The sequence below is a fragment of the Drosophila melanogaster genome, chromosome 2R, assembly GCF_000001215.4.
Source record: "Drosophila melanogaster chromosome 2R".
NCBI classification, from domain to species: domain Eukaryota; kingdom Metazoa; phylum Arthropoda; class Insecta; order Diptera; family Drosophilidae; genus Drosophila; species Drosophila melanogaster.
In genome coordinates, this window is record NT_033778.4 from 22,382,826 (window position 1) to 22,402,793 (window position 19,968).

The 19,968-nt window shown below is 42.7% G+C and overlaps 2 protein-coding genes and 1 long non-coding RNA gene across 5 annotated transcripts; 2 read left to right on the top strand and 1 right to left on the bottom strand.

The window, feature by feature from the left end:
* The first annotated feature begins 308 nt into the window (after positions 1–308).
* Positions 309–11,190, top strand: CG13506 (uncharacterized protein). Of its 2 annotated transcripts, none has more exons than NM_001299789.1 (7): positions 309–369; positions 3,549–3,703; positions 8,156–8,383; positions 8,445–8,767; positions 8,859–9,416; positions 9,482–9,686; positions 9,744–11,190. In NM_001299789.1, exons 2-7 carry the CDS (start codon positions 3,640–3,642, stop codon positions 9,875–9,877), a joined length of 1,512 nt encoding a protein of 503 aa, NP_001286718.1. In that variant the 5' UTR covers positions 309–369; positions 3,549–3,639; the 3' UTR covers positions 9,878–11,190. The 2 variants fall into 2 exon arrangements, with proteins under 2 accessions (NP_001286718.1, NP_611666.2); NM_137822.3 differs by having other exon boundaries at positions 3,570–3,703.
* Positions 4,570–5,070, top strand: lncRNA:CR44757 (long non-coding RNA:CR44757). Its single transcript, NR_124695.1, has 2 exons — positions 4,570–4,703; positions 4,758–5,070. It is a non-coding gene; the product is annotated as a long non-coding RNA:CR44757 (long non-coding RNA).
* Positions 11,051–19,234, bottom strand: babos. 2 transcript variants are annotated; one of them, NM_001299790.1, is made up of 3 exons: positions 18,814–19,234; positions 11,787–11,990; positions 11,051–11,728 (listed from the first exon to the last, which is right to left on the bottom strand). In NM_001299790.1, the coding sequence occupies exons 1-3, from the start codon at positions 18,872–18,874 to the stop codon at positions 11,403–11,405; spliced, it is 591 nt and encodes a 196-aa protein (NP_001286719.1). In that variant the 5' UTR covers positions 18,875–19,234; the 3' UTR covers positions 11,051–11,402. The 2 variants fall into 2 exon arrangements, with proteins under 2 accessions (NP_001286719.1, NP_611667.1); NM_137823.3 differs by having other exon boundaries at positions 11,238–11,728.
* Positions 19,235–19,968: the final 734 nt, after the last annotated feature.

The following is a 19,968-nucleotide window of genomic DNA, read 5'->3' on the forward strand; positions in this document are numbered from 1 at the left end:
AAACAACTTCGAGGGTACTCTTTCAGTATAGGGCTTCCTCTTTAAACTTCAATTGGCAGTGACATTGCGGACAGCTAACGCATCTTTCAGGCCCCAAGACCCAAAGACTCCCGCTCTCTCTCCCTCTCCCTCTCTCTCTCTCTCTCTCATTATCCGAACTCTCTCTCCCTCTCTCTGCAAATGGACTGTTATTTAAAGGCCCCAATGCATCGGAGAGCGAAGCACTAAGTGTAGAGAGATATGGAGAGAGCTGTTCCGCTTATTCCAATCGTTTCGAAGTGCTTTTGGCATCAGCACGCGCTCGACTTTTAGTTCTCGTTTGAACAGCTTCGCGTTCGGTTCTCCACGCAGCCCCAGCGCAGAAAAAAGGTCTCCATCCACAGCTCCAACTGAACCAATAGCCATTGCCTAGCGCCTAGTGCCCCGCAAAACCCTAGGCTTAAGGCCAATTACCGACAGCTGTAAACGTAAACGTTTGCATTCGACCTGGCTAAAACGTGTACAAATCGCTTGGGAAATGGCGTGCGGGCGAAAGCGTTACCAACGCGCGAGTGCTTTAAACGTAATTCGTACCAAAATCGGGAAAAACAAAAGGGTGAAGAGGAAGAAACCACTTTTGTACCGCTTCGGCCGAATTTCAACTCATCTCGCGTCGGTATCTGGGGACCAGAAACCAGTTTTCCTCCTCTAGGCTCTCCGGGCAAAATAAATACGAAACAAAATAACAATCTCGAACGCAGCGCACCGCATCCATTCTGTAACTCTGGCGGCCCTGAGAAGCTGTGCCGAAACCTAAAAGATTTTGTGATTTCGTCTTCGGGCCAAAACGACAGGCGATGATTCATGAAAATGGCCTACGATATGGCCAGAATGGCCAGCAGATGTGCTCCATATCTTCACTTTTATCCTGCTCCTCGGGAGCCCATTTGGCAGAGATTCAAATTCAAATTCGGTTTCAGTTGCAATTCTTGGCCGTCTCGCTCTTTCTTCGCTGGCAGATTCTTTGCTGCACATTCTATAAATATGTATAAATATGTAAAATAGCTGCCGTTGTGCCGGCAACAGAAATACACCAAACAACAGAATAAATGGCAAAGGAAAATGGTCAAATGAAAGCGAAAATGCAAGAGGAAAAGCAGCCAGTTGTAGAGCAGGCTGTGAAAAAGGTGGAGGGGGGGGGGGGGTGGGGAATTAGGGACCAGCTGCTGGGAGCGGAAAGAAAAAGGGAAATGCTTACAGAAACGCTGAATGGAAAACAAATTTTCTATACATGTTTTTATTTACATTGGGAGTAGGCAAAAAACGGGAAGAAACAACAGAAAAGTTTTCAATTCCAATTGGGATCCCCCAAAAAGCATTCAACGGATGCAAGACAGCTGCATCTGTGCCTCCCCCCACTCACACAAGTGCACACCGAGTGTGTGCGCCTGTGTGTGTTAACTTTGAGCGCAATGTAAATAAACAAAGCGCCAAAGACAAAAACAACAACAATCAAGGCATTGATTTAAAGAGAACCCTAGTAAAAGAACTCACAAAAAACGAGAATAAAGTTTGACCAAACAATCCGAAGCTTAAATACCCTGAAAAGTTTGGTCAAACTTTAATCTTAATTTGACAAGGAATTGAAAAACTATAATGCCAAAGTAATGCATTCGTTTTATTACAAAGTAATATTAAACAGGAAATTAATGTGTTTTAGATAATTCCCCGCGTGGCTTTCATCACAGAAAGTATATCTAATTATTCCCTATATGGCCAATTAACATGTCAAAAATGATTGAAGTCGCTCAGCTTAGAATTTTTCTATTGCATCAGGTTTATAAATTAAAATACCCCATTAAAGGGTATCAAGTAGAAAACAACCTAGTTGCACCTACTCCCTCCTTTGATTTTTTATAATTGATAAACAGACTGGAGGGGCGTAAATTCCGTTTAGAGGTTGTTGCCGCATGGAGGAGGTGCCAACGAGCGTCAGTACACACCGTTTATCTGTATCTGAGGTGTCGTCTATTCAGGTGACAACCCATAAAATACTGGATGGGGAAAACTCAGCAACACAAGTGAGTGCGGAAATTCTCACTCATCAGGGAGCTTTTGTTCAGCGATGCTTATGGAAGCAGGGAAAAAAGGGAAATATTTACAAACAGCAGCAGATGGCAGGAAGATGCATTGAGTTTTCCAAGCAAAAGTAACCATTGAAATAAATATATATTTTTATGGTACTTTGTACATATATTCAAAATGTCTTCAACTCATTTGCTACGTAACTTCTAAAGTTTCTTAAAATGATCTAAGGGATCGGATTGGGTTTCTATTTACTTAGAAGTGTGAAAGCTTTCCATCAATCTAGTGCTAAAAAGAGAATCAATAAGTCGACTATTTGCCCGCCAAATCTTGCGAAATGTTCAAATTTTTTTTTTTTTCAAATGCATCAGCGATGGATTATGATCATCATCAGGCATTGCAAAATTGTTTGTTTTATGAGTCGAGCATATAAACAACTTAGTGCACATATGTGCACATGCAAATTGTTTGTTTGTATGGGTGAGCTATGCCCGCCATTTGCAAAACGGCTTTTATATCAACAGCCCGAATTTTGTGTACTTTTTTTTTTTTTTTTTTTTGGTTTTTGCATCGACTTTTCGTGCTGTACAATTTTTTCGCATTTGCACATTAATTTATTTATATGCATAAACATTTGCATGCTATTCGACTTGGCACACCCTGACCCAACAGCACCCCCAAAGCCCCCACTTCGACCCACTTTACTGGCCGGCTGGCATTGAGTCAGCCCCAAAGAGAAATATACAGTCGAACTTCCATAAGCCTAGAAAACGAAATCGGCAAGAGATGCAAGGGGTTCTGAAGTTCTCATTTTAAAAATTAATACTCAAAGTTATTCATATAAAAATGTCTATTAATCACACAGCATCACACATGTAAACAATATAATTATTTGATTGATTTAAAAATAACCTTTTTGATATACAAAACATTCTGAAACCTATATCAGAGCTTAAACTTAAAAAAACATGGATTGTTTTTCTAAGGAATTTGCACTGTACCTTGAGAGAGGGACGCGATTGTGAGCTGCAAATTAGTAGCTAAACTAGCAAATGGCCATTTTTCGCGTAGAGATCATAATATCTTCAAGATACAACTTATCGACGGAGAGCAAATTGCCACCAGATACAACTGGCGGCTTGCATAACATAATGCGGCCAAGCGAGTGAGCAATGTTTACAGATCGGTCCAATATTTTCTTTACGCTGCCATATGTTTTTTCATTTTTTTTTTTGGTTTTTTTTTTTGCGAAAAAAATCGTTTGTAGTTGGCGCTTTTCCATGCATTTTGTCCAAGCCAATTAGAAATTTCCGGTCCGCGGCGCGACTTGTATATAAAATGCACGAAATAAACGATAAGCGAAATTAAGAAATCATAAAGCCGAAAAGTAAATTGTATTTCGGTGGTTTTTGCGGTTCCCGATCGGGAGTAACATAATGGCTTTAGCAAATTAATTAAGTACGAACCAACCATATTAATTGCAGTTAACGACCTACCTCCGACAGCTCCGAACCAAATTCCAATCGATAAAACGAACTCACCAAAACCCAGTCAGGCAAACAAACACCAATCATCATGATCAAGGCGAGAGATTCGACGAGGCTGCTGCTCATTAGTCTGCTAATTGGACAACTATACGGTAAGTCAAGGACCCAATCTAATGGCCTATAAAAACAAAGAACTAATTCGGAAAAGCGCGATACGATTTGATTGCCACCGAAGTGTTTAAATCGAATCTAAGAGTCGAAAGTTGGAGAGAGTTGTAATGGATGTGTAATATTTTTACGACTTCTTGTAGAGATACGAAGATTCGAAAGTGCGGCAGAAGAAGCCTAGTTGTACATAAAACTGCTGTTTGAAAACTGGGTCATCATTGGGTTGATACCAATCAATATTTTCAAATTATATTACCCAGCAAGAATATATCTGCATTACATCAAGCTAATATACCCCATCTGGTTTGCAGCAGTCAAATGAAAATTTGATTAAAACTATGTCAGTTTAAAGAGTTTTCCACGCCTCAATGAGTTTACGTAATTTCCAGATATTATGAATAACTGCGGTTCGTTCAGAAATAAGTATGAGCAACGCCACCCCAGATACGAGCCCTCACGTTCACATACATTTAACATATTCTACTCATTCGTACTCCCCAGAAAGCTCCAGATACGCTCGTTTATAGTCTTTAGTGTATATAGGTGTGAGCCACGTGCGTATGGCGTTATCTTTTGCGTAAACTGTTGGAAAAAAACAAGTATATCTTATCGTTCGTGAGAGTTACCACCGCTCTGAAAGTTAAGTTTCATTCGCTTTTTGAAATATGGCGCAAATTGCTGATAACGCTCCACATTCCACTACACTTACATATATACCTTGGCTCGGTAAAGGAAAACCTACCACCCAGTATCCAAAACCGGGTGCCATGTGTTCTGGAATACGAATAAAAAATGAATATCGCCCAGCGAGTTGAATAAATATTTGCCATACACGAATGCTGTGCAAAGAATGCCATTTTAATGTTGAATATTTTCTCGTAAACTTTGTTGGGACGTGAAAACGCCCCCATGCTCCAGATGTAATCATACATATGTACGTACATACATACATACACACATATGTAGATACGTTTTTCGATATTGGTACGCATATATTCTTCCTTTTTTTAATTAAAAATTAAATTCGTCCAATTTTAGCCATGAGATAAGGCCTATGACCGAAAATACCATTAAAAAACAAACTAAAAGCCACGGGCCCCAGGGAATTTGGAACTTTGCCTTCTCATATATCAAAATTCTAGGTGCTGAAGAATACTCTAGCTTGTTGTTTGGCCTACAAAAACAACCAGAGTCAATTTGTACTGTATTTCATAATACTTCTACATCTAGCAAACAACAATATTTGTTTGTCTGCATGAGCATAAATTTAGTTCACCCTTCAGCTATTGCAGAACTGAAGTTGATAAAGACCTGTTCCTCCTAATGGAAATTCGGCTTATATTTATACAGAAAACAACGAGTCAAGGTCTCAGTACAATAAAATAGTATTCCTGGAATTGGCGATTAAGTGTTTGCTTTTACATACCCATGCAATATGCATAAGTACTTGGCTGACTTTCGGCGGCTTTATTCGGTCGGTAATGCCGAATGGAATGAAACCGAAAATGATCAAATTACGCATTCGCAGGCATCTGAAACATACGTTTTCCAAAAATAAAGATCGCATAATAAATCAATGATTGGATCAATCAAAATGCTCCACATGGGTGCGGAATGAAGAGACCCCACCCAAAAGTTCCCGAAAGCGGGAAGTCGATTTGCCATTTCAATTGATTTCGTTTAATTTTCCATTTATTATGTGTTTGTTTTTTGGCTGCTGTTTAATGGTGATTTTTGTGTCTCACTGGACATAAAAATTTATATACCTACAGTGGAACTCGCCGCATTGGAAAAATACCAATTAATTAGATTTGTACAAGTTAAAAACGAATTAAACTAATGCTGATAAACACTAAAATATGTAATGAGAATAACAAAAAAAAAAAATCGTATATAATTTTTCTGAGAATGAAATACATTTTCATAAGACGAAATGGCATGTGCATCTATCAAGATTCCCCTGTCGAGCATTTGAATCTCACCCAGTTTTGGGAGCTTTTACGACCCCCATCACAATCTGACTGCTCCATCGACTTAGACATGACATGTCGATTAAAGAATGTTTCCCCCCTTCTCGGCAAAATCTGGGCGATGTTTCCTTTTCGAGATTTCGAAAATTTTGTGCATTTAGGATTGGCGAGCGGCGAGTAGTTGCCATCATTTATTTATACACATTTCATTGAGTTAGCAGACTTGGGCGAGGATGTCGATGTGGGCCATTGTGGATTTGTTTACTTATTGACCTCATAACTCATCCACGTCTGTTTGCAATCCACTGACTATAGCGATAATGAAATGGCAATCAAACAGTTTTCCGTCGCAAATCTTGAACTGAATCTTCAATGGGAGTTATCAATGGTCGGCCGAGACTACAGACCTGTCCAACCTTCCTGATACGAGTGACATTCGTACTTATTAAAATATGCGAAAATATTTACGCGGCATCTAGGGCAAAGTAATAAAATTTATTATTGCATACCCAAGGGAATGCAGTTGCAAGTTCTAAGGAACAATTAAGATCACCAAACCTATTTTTTTAACTAAGTGGTATAGTTCTAGTTTAAGACTGACAGTTTAAATCCTTCGAACCTCTTAAAGTATTTTTTTGTCAAAGCCAAAAGTTTTATTGATATCACGATACGGCATAACAAAGTCCAACATGTTGGCCAAGTACAGAATGAAAGCCATGAGAATATTCACAGCACTTAAAGCCATCGCAAGCTAACTGGCTTTTTTCCCTAGAATTTTAAACATGACTTCATCTGCCGGCGAATGCAGAGTCATCAAAGTTGCCCTCAAGAATTGAGTGGATTGCGACAAATTCTCCAGGACGTCCCATTGCCAATGCAGGCCACAAATGGCGATTGTGTATAACATTGAACTCGAGTTTAGAGACAGAAAAGGAGTGGCAGGACGATTGGGGGAGAGTCTGGAAGAGAAGCTGGCGCCGCGACATCCTGACGCCATTGTTCCACTTAAAACGCTTGCACTGCCAGCCGATGTGAGTGCGGTGTGAGGGGGAAGGGGACGGGGTCTGGGGACATCATCATCCATACGGATGAACTTAAGCCGAGTGGCTGTTGATGTTGTTGCCGGGGAGCAGTTTTTTATTTGCCACCCCCCGCCAACCCAACACCATCATCGATCCAAGGACAATGCTCGCCCAGGGGGTTGGATGACGCACTTGGGCACTTGGGCACCCGAGCTCCCAGCTCCCAGCTTCTCGACTGACTTTTGGCGCTGACCTAGTTGCATGCAAACAATTGCGTGGAGTCCGCTCTCGGGAAGCCACTGTTTCCATGTGCCCGTAACCTTGACACCGGCCGAGGATTGCAGTTGTCAGCATTGGCCAGGGCAGCTTCCCGAGTCGCCCATCCAAACCAGATCGTTGAAGGTCCCCAGCTGCTCTGGCTGGCCAAGAGTGTGTTGTCTTTTCGTTTTCTCCTTCCATCAAAGTGGCCCAGACCATAAAAGGGGCGTCTGACTGCGGCTATAAGGAGAGGCCATTGGATAAGATAACTGGCTCCGTCTTTGGATCGAGTGTGCCCACCTTAAAGAGCGTTTATCGACCATTGATAACGAGTTTGAGCCACTTGCGTAATCCCGACAATATCCATCATAACCTTATGCGTTGGCCATGATGAAGTTGGCCATGAGTCACGAGTCATTCGGCTTTTGGCCGTTAGATGACTAGTGAGTTACATGCCGCATATGGCAGGCAAATTGTTATGGCTAATACATACGAAATTGCGGTTGAACAGAAATTACTCATTCAATTTGCATAAACTCATACCTTTCGGTTTTGGATGGGGCACTATGCAAATAGAGACAGTCATGAAGATTTCAAAAAAAAATCTCTTTCGCTGAACCTGACTTTATGGCCTGCGGTAATTTACCCAGAGATTAAGATATATCTTTCATATCTAACATGTTTTTTACCTGCGAATTTAGTACTCTGCAGATGAAAATGTTCTTCGAAGATGGCCACGAATGTTAGTGGTTGTATACTTTTAGGGGGTTTCCTGTGCGGTACAGTAATATGTTAGTAATAAATATTAGTATCTGCAAATATGTATTATCAAATCTCCCCTCGTTCCTGGTAAAAACTCATTTCCGTTGCAGAACTGCACTCTCATAAACGAGTTCTTTATACTGCAACCCTTTTGATTGGAAGCAGAAGTTGCTGGGGATGTCGTGTGATTCTTATCAATTCCAATTAAGTCTAGAGTGGTTCCAGGGATCAAGTCTGATGACTCACTGCAGCACCTTGCCTATAGCAACTAAAATGACGCAATGATCTCAACAATATTCGCATCGTAAATCTCTCTTCAACAAAGTTAACTTATTATTTGAGTTATTGATGTGGGTTGTTTATGATCAATGTGGCAACCGTCTTTAAGCATCCAATAAGTAAATTTCTCTTTTTGACTTTTCAGTGAGTTGTGCAGGATCGCCAATAGACGCAGATGTCAAGGGTACGGATTATCAGGACGACGAGTATGAGTACGGCGACGATACTGATGATGATGACACCCAAATCATCGATGTGACAAAAAACCATGCTGAGCAGGAAGCGCCGCCTTATTTTGATGTTACGGACCTAAGGGTCGAGGCCAAACCGGGCGATGATGTGATCCTCAACTGTGATGCACGGAATTTCCAGCGTAAGCTATCCCCATAACCTAGTAAACGCGATTTTAAATCCCTAACAAACAATCCGTATAGTTAGCAACGCGGTGGTTTGGTACAAGAACCGAATAATCATAGCCAACGGACAAAATCCCATTAGCCAGCGGGTGCAGTGCATGCTGAACAACTCGATACTCCTGCGGAACGTGTCGCCGGAGGACTCGGATGACTACTACTGCGAAATCCTGCCCCAGAGGGTTCGACAGCACACCGCACTGCGGGTGGGCGCCCGGCTGTCGATCCTCTGCGACGATCGCGACATCACGGATCGATCGCAGACGTTCAGGCAGGGCGACCACCACAAGCTCGAGTGTCGAACCTATCTGCCAGACAATGCCACTATCAAGTGGTCCTTTAATGTATGTTTTTCTAATCGTATCCTCGCACTATCACTCAGTTCCTATCGCTGGCATCCGCCTCCCATTTTCCCACACGATCTTTATCTTGCAGGATCTGAACGGACAGCCCTCCTCCGTGGACAACCAGAATGGCGTGATTATCCTCGACAATGTTGATGAGAAGAACGCCGGCGACTACCAGTGCTTGGCTGACGATGGCAGTCGCCATCCTCCCCATGGCACCGTTCACATCGATGTCCAGTACAGCCCCATCGTGTCCACCCATCGGCATAATGTGAACACCGAGAAGGGCGCCACCGCCGAGCTGTACTGCAACTATCGAGCGAAACCCATTGGCAGGAGCTACTTCATCAAGGACGGCAAGACCCTGCAGCTCTCCGACAAGTACTCCCTCAAGGACTCGGTGCACAACGACCACAATCGCACCACCCTGATTGTCAGGGAGGTGACCGACAGCGATCTGGGCGAGTATCTGTGCCAGGTGGAGAATGCCATTGGGTCCAACGAGGTGAAGGTGCATGTCAGCTACAATCCGGAGACCCCGCAGTTCGAGGACATGACCGTGGAGGGCAACAAGGTCACGCTGCACTGGCTGGTCAGGAGTCACCAGCTCCTTTCCGAGGCCATGTTGGACTACCAGCTAACTGGGGTAAGTTACTACACAAATTATTTGGCTTGGACATTCCTAAACCGATCGAATCTTTCAAACCTCAGTCGTACACTTGGAGCACTGTCCAGGTGCTCGAGACACATCGCCACAACAACACGGATAACATCTGGAAGATCACCCACCAACTGGAGCTGAGCCGTGGAGTGTGGCATGCGCGCGTCAAGACGAAGAACACCAAAGGATGGTCCCACTTTTCGAACGACCACGTCTTCGAGATCCCGGAGGACTCCGAGGTCGACAAAGATGAAGGTGAGTACGGGCGAGCACCACTGATAGGATCAAATATTTATCATGTTCATTTGACAGAAGTGGAACTGCCACCGGATGAGATCGTGCAGGCTGGAATCATGCCCATGAGCAAAGGAGCTGCGTCATCGATGCAGCGCCTGAACGTGGGAGTGATCCTGCTGGCAGCGCTCCTGCTGCGAGTCCGCCTCTAAGGGGTGCCACCCATCCAGACCGAGATGTGTACATACGTATTTCCGGACTACTCAGCTATCGAGGCTATCGGAGCGATAGCGAAACGCACATAGGAACCGAAACTAAAGTATTCTAATTATACAAATGCTAATGCGCGACCGCTGGCTTGGGTCAATGTTAATGTTATGCTATAGAACACGCTGGAGCGATCACCATTCGCCATTGAAACGAAACATTAGTGCCAAGCAAGAAAGTAACTGGAAGATCGGCGAGGACTAAAGTTAATTTAGTTTAGTTAAAGTTAAAGCTGCACAAGCGACTAGGGCAGAGCAACTGCGACGATCGGTTAAACCGAAAAGAGCAACATTTTGATTAACCTTAGCAATAATATTTATTTGTTTTTTCTGTCTGCATGTGCGTGTTGGCACTTCTGAGGAGGAGCTCGAACCGAAAACGAATACTAACTAATACGACGGAAAATTGGGAGCGATGGCAATATACCATACAATCCCCGAGCGAAAGTTCAAGGGACTTTCTAGGACTTGCAATACGCACCATATTTTTGTACATGAAAACGTACTTACGAACATTAGGCTAACTGAATCGGAGGGGAAGCTGGGGGGGGGGACTTATCGAATGGCATGCTAATTATTTTATAAACTAGACCAAAGCTTAGACATACATATGTGTACCTACCACACACCATACATATGAAACTTATTTTTACGAAACTACGCCACATCAACACTCAATGGAACAGAACGATTCAAAATATACAAATCAAAAGCAAGAACGCATATGTACCTATGCCTACGAGATACCGAAGAAGTCGGCGGTAGCCATATATATGTATCTAGGTATAATATACACTCTAGTTGATTGATAATCGATTGATAATCGGGTTTGGCTTTACTCCTGTCTTTGATTCTGCTACAATACCTGAGGAATATCGCCATAACATGCTGACAATGTAACACTGTACTGTACGTACTACGTATGAGTAATCAAATTGTGAGTGTAGGAATATATTTTATAATATAAATGTTTTATTTAAGAATCATAACATTAGAGCTGATCAATAAACGTGCCAATCGAAGCAATCAAGCGAAACTGTTTGATTGCTCGCTAAATCAAATCAAAACGCCACAAAAATAAAGTTCCATATGCAAAGTTTTGACGAGGACCTGATTTCGAAAGCCGACCTTGAAGCATATACACATATATACACAGAATCATATATATTAAAAGAATATACTTAAAGCCAGTGTCTTACATGAATATTGTAATTTTCGTTGAGTCCATGTTAAGTAAGCAAATAAAATAAACTAAACGGATTCAATCTGTGCTTTTTCCGGGGGTCAGTGATCGATCGTTGTGGCTAAGTTTACTTTGGTTCCTTTTTTATTTAATAAATAAAGTTGATTTTGTGTCTTTACAAATACAAAAATTTACAATCAACAAAGACTTCAAATGCTCATTTCCTGTGAGAAGAGTGGAGAGTGTAGAAGAGGTGGCAGTGCTCCACCAGCGTTATACTAAACTAATCTAATGTGCGCCCATCCCCAGGAGGAGCAACACGGTCGATGCCAGGACAGTGCATCCCAGAAAACTGCTCGCAGATCCCGCCGCGGATGTGGAGCTCTCCGGGGCAATGGCGTCCAGGGAATGCTCGGCGATGGTCACCTTCGTGTTGACCACGGATCCGGAGGGCAGAACCTTGCAGAGATAGCTGCCAGCCACCTGGGGACTCGCCTTCAGGATGGTCAGGTCGTAGTTGGCGTCCAGTTTGAAGTTGGGCTGCACCAGGTTCTTGCCATTGGAAATGACATTATCGCCGAAGTACCACAAGACCACCACGTCTGAGCTGTGCACTGAAATTATTAGTTGGCTTATTAGTTGGTTTCCTTGGGAGGCATTTGATATACTCACAATTGCTTCCCACATCGCACTTGAGAACCACATCCTCGCCACGGATTCCCGTCACACTGAGGGTCTTGTTGATCTTTTCGCTGGCTACAGGATTGGGGGACTTCGTCTGCGGACTGGGCGCACTCTGGTCTTCGCCTCCGTAGTCGAAGTCATCATCGGCCTGCATTTGGTCATCGTCCATCGAGGATTGTGGGTAGGAGATCACTGAAATGGAGATGGTATTATTAATTACTTCTATAAAATATTCTATTTATTTATTTTATTTTTATATGAAGATCAAAGAAATCTCTTTCGAAAGTTAAAATTCTTTTTTGCTGCATTCCGATGACCCATAAATTGAGTGCTAAATGTGGTAGATTAAGAAGATCGTCTGTAATTATAGCCCATGGCATTGTTTATAGAGGTTGCCCGCGGGGGTCACATCAGCCACCGCATTAGTCGGTGGGTTAATTAAAGGAAATTAAATGGAAATCGAAACCAACGCAGACCAATGTTTTTGTTGATCTATGCAGCACTGTGCAGTAGGTCATCATAACGGGCTGCGTTTGTGTTTATCTTTATCATATTCATTTTCGCAGCTCAAATTCATCAGGGGGGTGTTAAGGGGACAGCTGCACCGATGATGGGTTAAATTAAAGGCTGGCAATTGGCATTCACGGCTTTCCTTTCGTTTTTCGATCCCCTACATAATAACCAACAATTAACCAGTGGCGTAGAAAGGGGTTTAGAACTTCTTTGGGTTTCTCTCGCTAAATTAATAAGTAAATAATTTTCAATAATTTTCCATTGATGGTGCTATTTATGTTCGTTTCAAACGCTCATTAAATATAAATATCGAAGACCCCCTTCACAAAATCCTGCGTACGCCACTGCATTTTGTGCATGTGTACAAACACATTTGGTGGAAAACATTTCGGTGAAATGGGGTCACATGAAAAACGAAAATTAAAATGAGCGAGTGGAAAGAGAAAACAAGAGTGCCTAACCCAACACTCCCCCTCGTAGTCGCAGTCGCAGTCGCAATCGTTCCGTCCGTCCCCTCGCTTTTCCGCCTTTCCACGCCCCCTACCCCTTGGCCCGATCGCCGCACCCACATGTGACGTGCTGACGGAAATCCAAAAACAACTACGGCGGCCAGAAGAACGGCAGCTCATTGAGCCACTTTTTGTTTTTCGGTGGTGTCGCCGATGGACACACCGAACTCGAACTGAAAGCATTTCACAACAATGTCCATTTTCATAGTGCCAACTGCAACACGCACACTCTAACAAATGTGCACTGAGAGAAATTCGGACAAGGTTGATTTTGAAACACATTACTCTGATGTTCAACAAGGTCACTTGAAACAAATCTTTCCTATGAGTAATTCATTTTTTGAAACTTAAATCAATGATCAATCAACAATTACTTATATCAAATTAATGAGCTTCACCCAAATAGCGAGCTTCCCATTTTTCGTCGTGTAAAAAAAGTAAAACTCTGCACACACCCTCGAAAAAAGGGACAATTTGGTTGGGTGATTGTGAAAAGTTTAAATTTACATTTTGTCCATTTGCTTTGGTCGCTCGTTTCTATGAGTATTTTGGCCAGTTTTTCATCGTTTGCTCAGCGTAGCGTGTTAAAAGAAAAACTTCAATAAAAACAAACAGCAATTCTCGGTGGGCCTCCCAACTGAAATTCGAATTCCTGCCAAAACCGAGTGCAATGAAATCGAGGCGATCGTTTCCCTGCTTTTCTTGCATTCCTCATAGCCTCCTGGTGCCCCCTTCCAATTCCACAAAAAATGCACATTCACTCACGCATTCGCTCTTTGTCGTAAACTTAAGCCATAAAAGAAATTTATTCTCGTATTTACATTGAACGAAAAAGACACTGAAGCCATGTGAATTTATGTTGCTCGCTTCCCGCCCCACAAACCAAAAAAAAAAAAAGAAGAAAAAAAACAGCCATTCAATCGGGAAGATAAGCGTGGAATAAGAAACAACAATTGCAATGAAAGTTTATTTGCAGAAATTTGTTTTTTGGGAGCTTGGGCTTCCGATACAAATATTTCGATAAGGAAGTTGGGATACTTTTTTGGGGCACAGGAAATATGTGCTCAAAGAATTACCCTTTTCTTAAGAACTTTAATCCTTAAGGAAACAAATAAAAGCCCTCTGTATTTATGCTATCTAAAAAAAATAAAATTTTTGATAAGCGTAAGAAGGCCAACTGATAAAGTTCCAAGGAAGAGAAGCGAAAGGATGAAAGGAATTGCATACCGTTCAATGAACCGCTGTGTACGAAAGTTTACGTAGTAACGAAGCGCACAATATTCGATGGTTTCCCAAAAGGAGAGCAATGGATTAAAACATTAAAGTGGAGCATTTATAATACCATTAATTTCCAAGCCGCCCTTTAACCTCTAATTTCATTTTACATCCTCCCGAAATTATCTTAACCCGGGATGCATGTTTTTTTTTTATCTCCATAGATAAAAGTTTTCGAACCCTTGTTTCCCGCCCGTTTTAATTGCTACTCAGAATTAGACCGACAACAATTTATCATAACCATGATTCCAAATAATAAAGGGCAAGGAAAATGCATTTCAGCTAATAACCCAGAGCCGCGGGCCAAAGTTAAGTCAGCATTAGTGCCAGTCACTTCCACGACCTCCGTATATACGTGGGTTTTATACAATATATATATATATATATATGTGTATATTTGTATATTTGTATATATCCCCCACTGGCCGGGAATCATTCAAGTGCAGCACTTTTGCTGTTGGTTTTACTACCTGTGATAAGGCCCCGAGGAAATTAAGAGCCAGTCGCGCAGGGAGCGAGCTCTCTGATCTTTGATCTCCTTTCCCAGTGTTTTCAGGTTTGTCCAGCCGGGTCTGTCCATGTCCCACCCCCCTGCACTCACTGCACTGAGCGCAATTTGGTAACAGTCTTATGATTGTGATGGTTTTTTCAACTAGTTCGATATTGACAAATGTCCTGTAAAGCCCCCTTTTCCTGCACCAAGTTGAATTTAATTTAATAGATTTATTTTCCAAGTAAGAGGAATTTCTCTCAGTGCACTACGTGACTGGCCAGTCGCAGAAGGCGAGAAAGAAAGACCTGGCCCATGGACGGGCTGCGTTATATGAGCCGAAAATTGTTTGGCTCCGTTCCTGTACAGTGTGTATTGGGCATTGTGCGCTAGTGTGTGGCAGATAGAGACATGAGCGAAGCGGATAATGATAATGGCATTCGGGTTCTGTGAAAGCGATCAGGTTACGGCCACGAACCGAACCGAGAGGAGAGAACCTCATAAAGTGACTACCTACGCACCGGGCACTTTTGAATTGGCCAGGAGCTGCATCATTATTCGTGAGGGCTGAGGGACGGGTGGGGTGGGAGTTAAGGGCACAGATGCAGGGGCAGATGTGCATCATTGACAGATGCCGAAAATAGCAAATTATTCGCAAGCGTGTGCCTAGCAATGGAAAAGGGATTGAAATCCATTCGACAGATGCCGAACTACTAAGCGAGTACTTTAAAACTAAAAAATATGCAAATATATGCGCGCATGTTTCAATCATTTCGGCCTCCATTATCCAAATCGATTTATTTCAATTTCCATTTGTTTGATCCCCCAGATGGGCGAGCAGCTATGGCATCAAGTGGACGCCATAAATTTCGATTTTCCATGATCCCAAAACATTTGGATTCTGGAGGCACTTTCCTTATGCATATGCCTCTCCAAATAGAGAACATTGATTTCACTTAAACGATTTTACATTGCGCCCCCGATCGTCGTATACAAATTTATTTCGTTTCGATACTTTTCTTTTCGTCTCCCTCCTCGAATAAGTACTGGGAAATGTGGTTGCACGTGTCTGTGGCAAGTGCCTCGGATTTTGGGTTCCAAATTGTGCGGGCGCACTGCCAACGGGGGCTAAAGACGTCTATATAGTATGCCATATAGTTGAGGCGCGACTTTGGCTACGCCTAGCGCATACTAAATACAAAGCGCTCTGGGGCAGGGCTCGTGTTTTCCGAGTGGCCTCTAATTAATATGCGGCACTCCTTTCTGGCTCTTCCCCATATTATATTCGCCCTTTTTCCCCCGTGTAACTATTTGGACTCGCTTCGATTTGGGTTATTTATTGCCATTTGCTTAGAGAACTCTATTTGGACTCGGAGCCGCAGTCGAAGCTTCAATTGAAATTTTAGCACGGAGACGTAGTTATATTCAAAAATTTGACAGACCAGAACTTTAGGAATGTAGCTAGGAAATTCAAAGTACCTTTCGGCGGCAGAGAACAAAAGAATTTATTTATTTTTGCATAAACAATTCGTTGGGCTTTCAGGTTAAAAAAAAAAAAAACTTAAAGGTGAATATCTAATTACGTTCGTCAGTGCTAAGTTTTTGAAAATTCCAAAGATATGTAAGAATGTTTTTCGCAATGCTGTGAGCTAAGAAATAAATAATGAAGTTGCTTAGTGTTGTTATTTATATCTACAACCACCTGAATAAGTTATATCATATCTTTTACTATTTGTTTAATATGAATTTCTATGATTTACTATCCCATACCTTCTTCAATACGAATAAGCATCTCAAAAATTCTGGGGAATTATCCGAAATCCAGGCATTCCAAATAGCCAACATAGCTATATGGATGGGATCCAACTTCCTATGTGCGGCTCGTAAATTCTGTAAATATTTCTACCAAGCAGCAGCATCTGCGGCTTTTTGGTTGGATTCGCTTTGACTTTGACTTCTGCCTGCCGCTGAATCAGCAGTTGGGTTCTCCATTATCGTGTCGATCATCAGCGCTTTATGTGTGCATTGACGGAGGAGGGGTTATGTTTGTTATGTACAGTCTGTATCGTACATATAATCGTGCCCCACTTGAGTGGTGCTGCACCAAGCCCCACCCCGCTGCACCCCCTTTGGAAAACCCGCACTCCGCGGACGACAACTCATTCAGCGGCGGGCGATTCGCCAGCGACGTTAAGTAAATTGATTCTTTAATTGCCGAGAATTGGTTACCAGTTGGCTTAACTCGCTTTTGCCCGCCGAGCCACCACCCCCGTCCACAAAGCCCCCATATTTTGCAGTGTATACATACATACATATGAATGCAAGCAAAGAATCGAGCAAAGAATGAAAATCATCGGCATCGCGAGTGAATACATGAATACGAATACCAGGCCATGGCGAGCAGACAAGAGCAAGAGTGAGTCATCTGGGTCCAAAATAAATACCCCCGGGCCTCCGCCTCCAATCGCCAGGAATTTCTGCACAGACAAGGGCAGGGCCCTCACACCCGGCCACTCCCACTTTTCAGCCCTCGACTCCCTCGCATTTCGAGCACAGGCAAATCTTTTTTTATGCTTCGCGGTTCTCCGTAGCATTCGCGGTCATTTGATGCCTTCTCCTCTTCTTCGTTTTCTCAGCCCGGCCATTTCAATTCGCACCAAGCAGGCTACACACAAAATGCCATGAAATTCAATCCACAGAGCGGCGATAAAAAGGAAAAACCCCACAGTTCTGCACAAGGAGAAACATGTCCCGAAATGAAGACTGCTCGAATTCTTCAGTAAAAAGTATCTCGAAAAAATTGCTGAGTCCAGGGATTTTTGAATCAACCAATTTCACACTTTGTGGCCTTGTTTATTGTATGAGAATCTCGGTATCTCTATTGTAAATTAATTTCAAAAACGTACAAACAATATTGTTCAATTTTAAAGAAGAAAAAAATGATGCTCTTCCTCTCACTGCACTTGCCATTTTTTCTCGCAGTGATCCCAATGATCATCAGTTAGGCTTGTTGTTTACCCATGTCAAGCCCAGTCGGACAACTATGGAATATTAAGTAAATATGGTAAATACATACGGACTGAGCAAACATAAATTCCTGGCGAAACATGTCAGCAGATCGGTCGGAGGAAGCGGCTTTTCTATGCACATACCGCCAAGCGATTTTGCAATCCAATCAATTTGATGATAATCTCATTGTCTTCGGATTGGGGTAAGCAAACACGGCAGGAGAAGGGTTCCAGGTGATCGAAGGAGGGTGATCTTTGATCACACCACGACCAATGCGCCAATGTTCTCACGCTGCTTCGCCACGCTTCTTTAGGGAAATGGCTCCTACCTAGAATTGCGGTAAGTCGAAGGGGCTAATTATACAGGACCCCGGATCCGATGGCCTCGAATCCGATACCGATCCTCACCCAACCCTCCTGCTGTTTGGGCTTCTCCCATTGATCAGCGGATTGTTTTTGCTCATTTCCTGGGCCGCGGACAATGGGTGAAGTCTGGAATAATTAACAGCCGTAACCGATTCGGAATCACAAATGGCAAACAGCAAGCAGCAAATGGCAAAGAGCACACCCCTCTTCAGATGCACATAGATAGATACTTCCTACCGATCCGTCGAGTGAATTGAATGAGCGAGGAAAACTCGAATGCATTCAGGCTGCGGCCATTCATCGATCGTGATAAATAACTGAATTAATGTGACGGGCTTTGGATAATAAATTATCAACTTTACTGTTTAGCTCACTGTAAAAAGTGCAAAAATTACGCGAGTAATAAAAACATTAGTGAAACACCATTCATAAAAATCCATTTGAATAATGCGGAAGTCTTGACCATTTGCAAAATGTCAGCAAATCGAAAGATCACCAATGAATAAAGCTATATCCATTATGCGTCGTTGGGATTCCAAGTGAATCATAAACGAAACTCGAACAAATAACACATAGAAATAATATTTAAATGGGCTAATACTAAAATTTCTTTCCGTGCATGATCACTGGGACAAATGTAGGTCAGAATGTGTTTGAACACATTGGGCTCACGCCCAACAATCACATCGATTTATAGTAAATTCCTGCACTTCAAATCCGAATCCAAATCCGAGTCCGAATCTGATGCACTGCGATTAGCGGAGAGACGAGACCTGAATGTCTGGGGTCGCCCTCCCATTTTGATTAGATTGTGGAGCCGCGTATTGCATCAGGTTAACCCCATCGTAACTTACCCGCGGCACTGCCCACGATCAGTAGGAGTCCGGCGATTAGAAGATCTGTTCTGGACATCATAATGCTGTTTTCCTGTATGCGAAGTGCACTTCCCGACGATCGGTGTCTAAATAGGTATCCAATAGGCAGCACTTTTCGCTTTTGCTCGACCCGCCGCAATCTGTGTCACACGGGACCAATTGATTGCTGGTGATCTTTTTGGATTTTCGAAAATTATTGCCGCGTAATTATGTTGACGTTTTGGTGTTCCAATTTCCGGGTAGCACTGTCAGCACTTTTGAATTCTTTTATCCATCAACTTGCACACACAAGACGAATTGCTTTGGGTTCTGATATATTTTGGTTTTCTCTATATTTTTCAACTTTATAGCAAACTTCCGTTAACCGTCCATTCGAGGCAACAGCCAAACGAGAAATGGGCAGCGGATTTTGGTTTTCAGGTTTTATGGTTGGATTGTCTTGTCGGCCGGCGAAGAGAAAAGGAAAGAGAGCGCGAAGAGAGTGCTAAGAGAGCGTGGATTATGTGGCGCGAAATAATTTTATTTAAAAACATTCTTTTCGAAAGGGGTTGTATTTATAGAAAGAAAGCATTTCCTGGCCATAAATATGAATTAACGGATGTGGACCGTTGGTGGACCATGTGGATTGTGAACAAAAAATTGAACAAAACATTCTGTAAAATCCACATTAACAAGCCCCAATTAAGTTAAAATGAAGTTGCGAAATACAATTTTATTATGCCACATGCTCGGGCTAAATTCCAGCAATTGCAAGCAGCACATGTCGTTCCTTTCCCTCTCCCTTTTGTTCCCGACGAAGCGAAGAATCCAAGACCCGCAGAACAGTCTTCAAGTCCAAGATTCGCGGAAATTTATTTGCATCCCCCGGAGACAATTTGCTTGATGCAATTGCGCCATTTTCTCAGGGCTCCAATAGCGTCGGCCTGGGAAGCCGTGATTTCCTCGATTTCCAAGGGGTAATATCCCCGCTCCAATTTTTTTTTTTCCTGCCTCTGATGATGACGCCTACATCGGGTGAGATACGGATACTTGGATGCTTGGCGCAACAGATGCAGATACGATTTATGGGTGCGACAGCGACCGCATTAAATGTAGATACATGCAACATTTGCACTGTACAAACAAACAAACAAT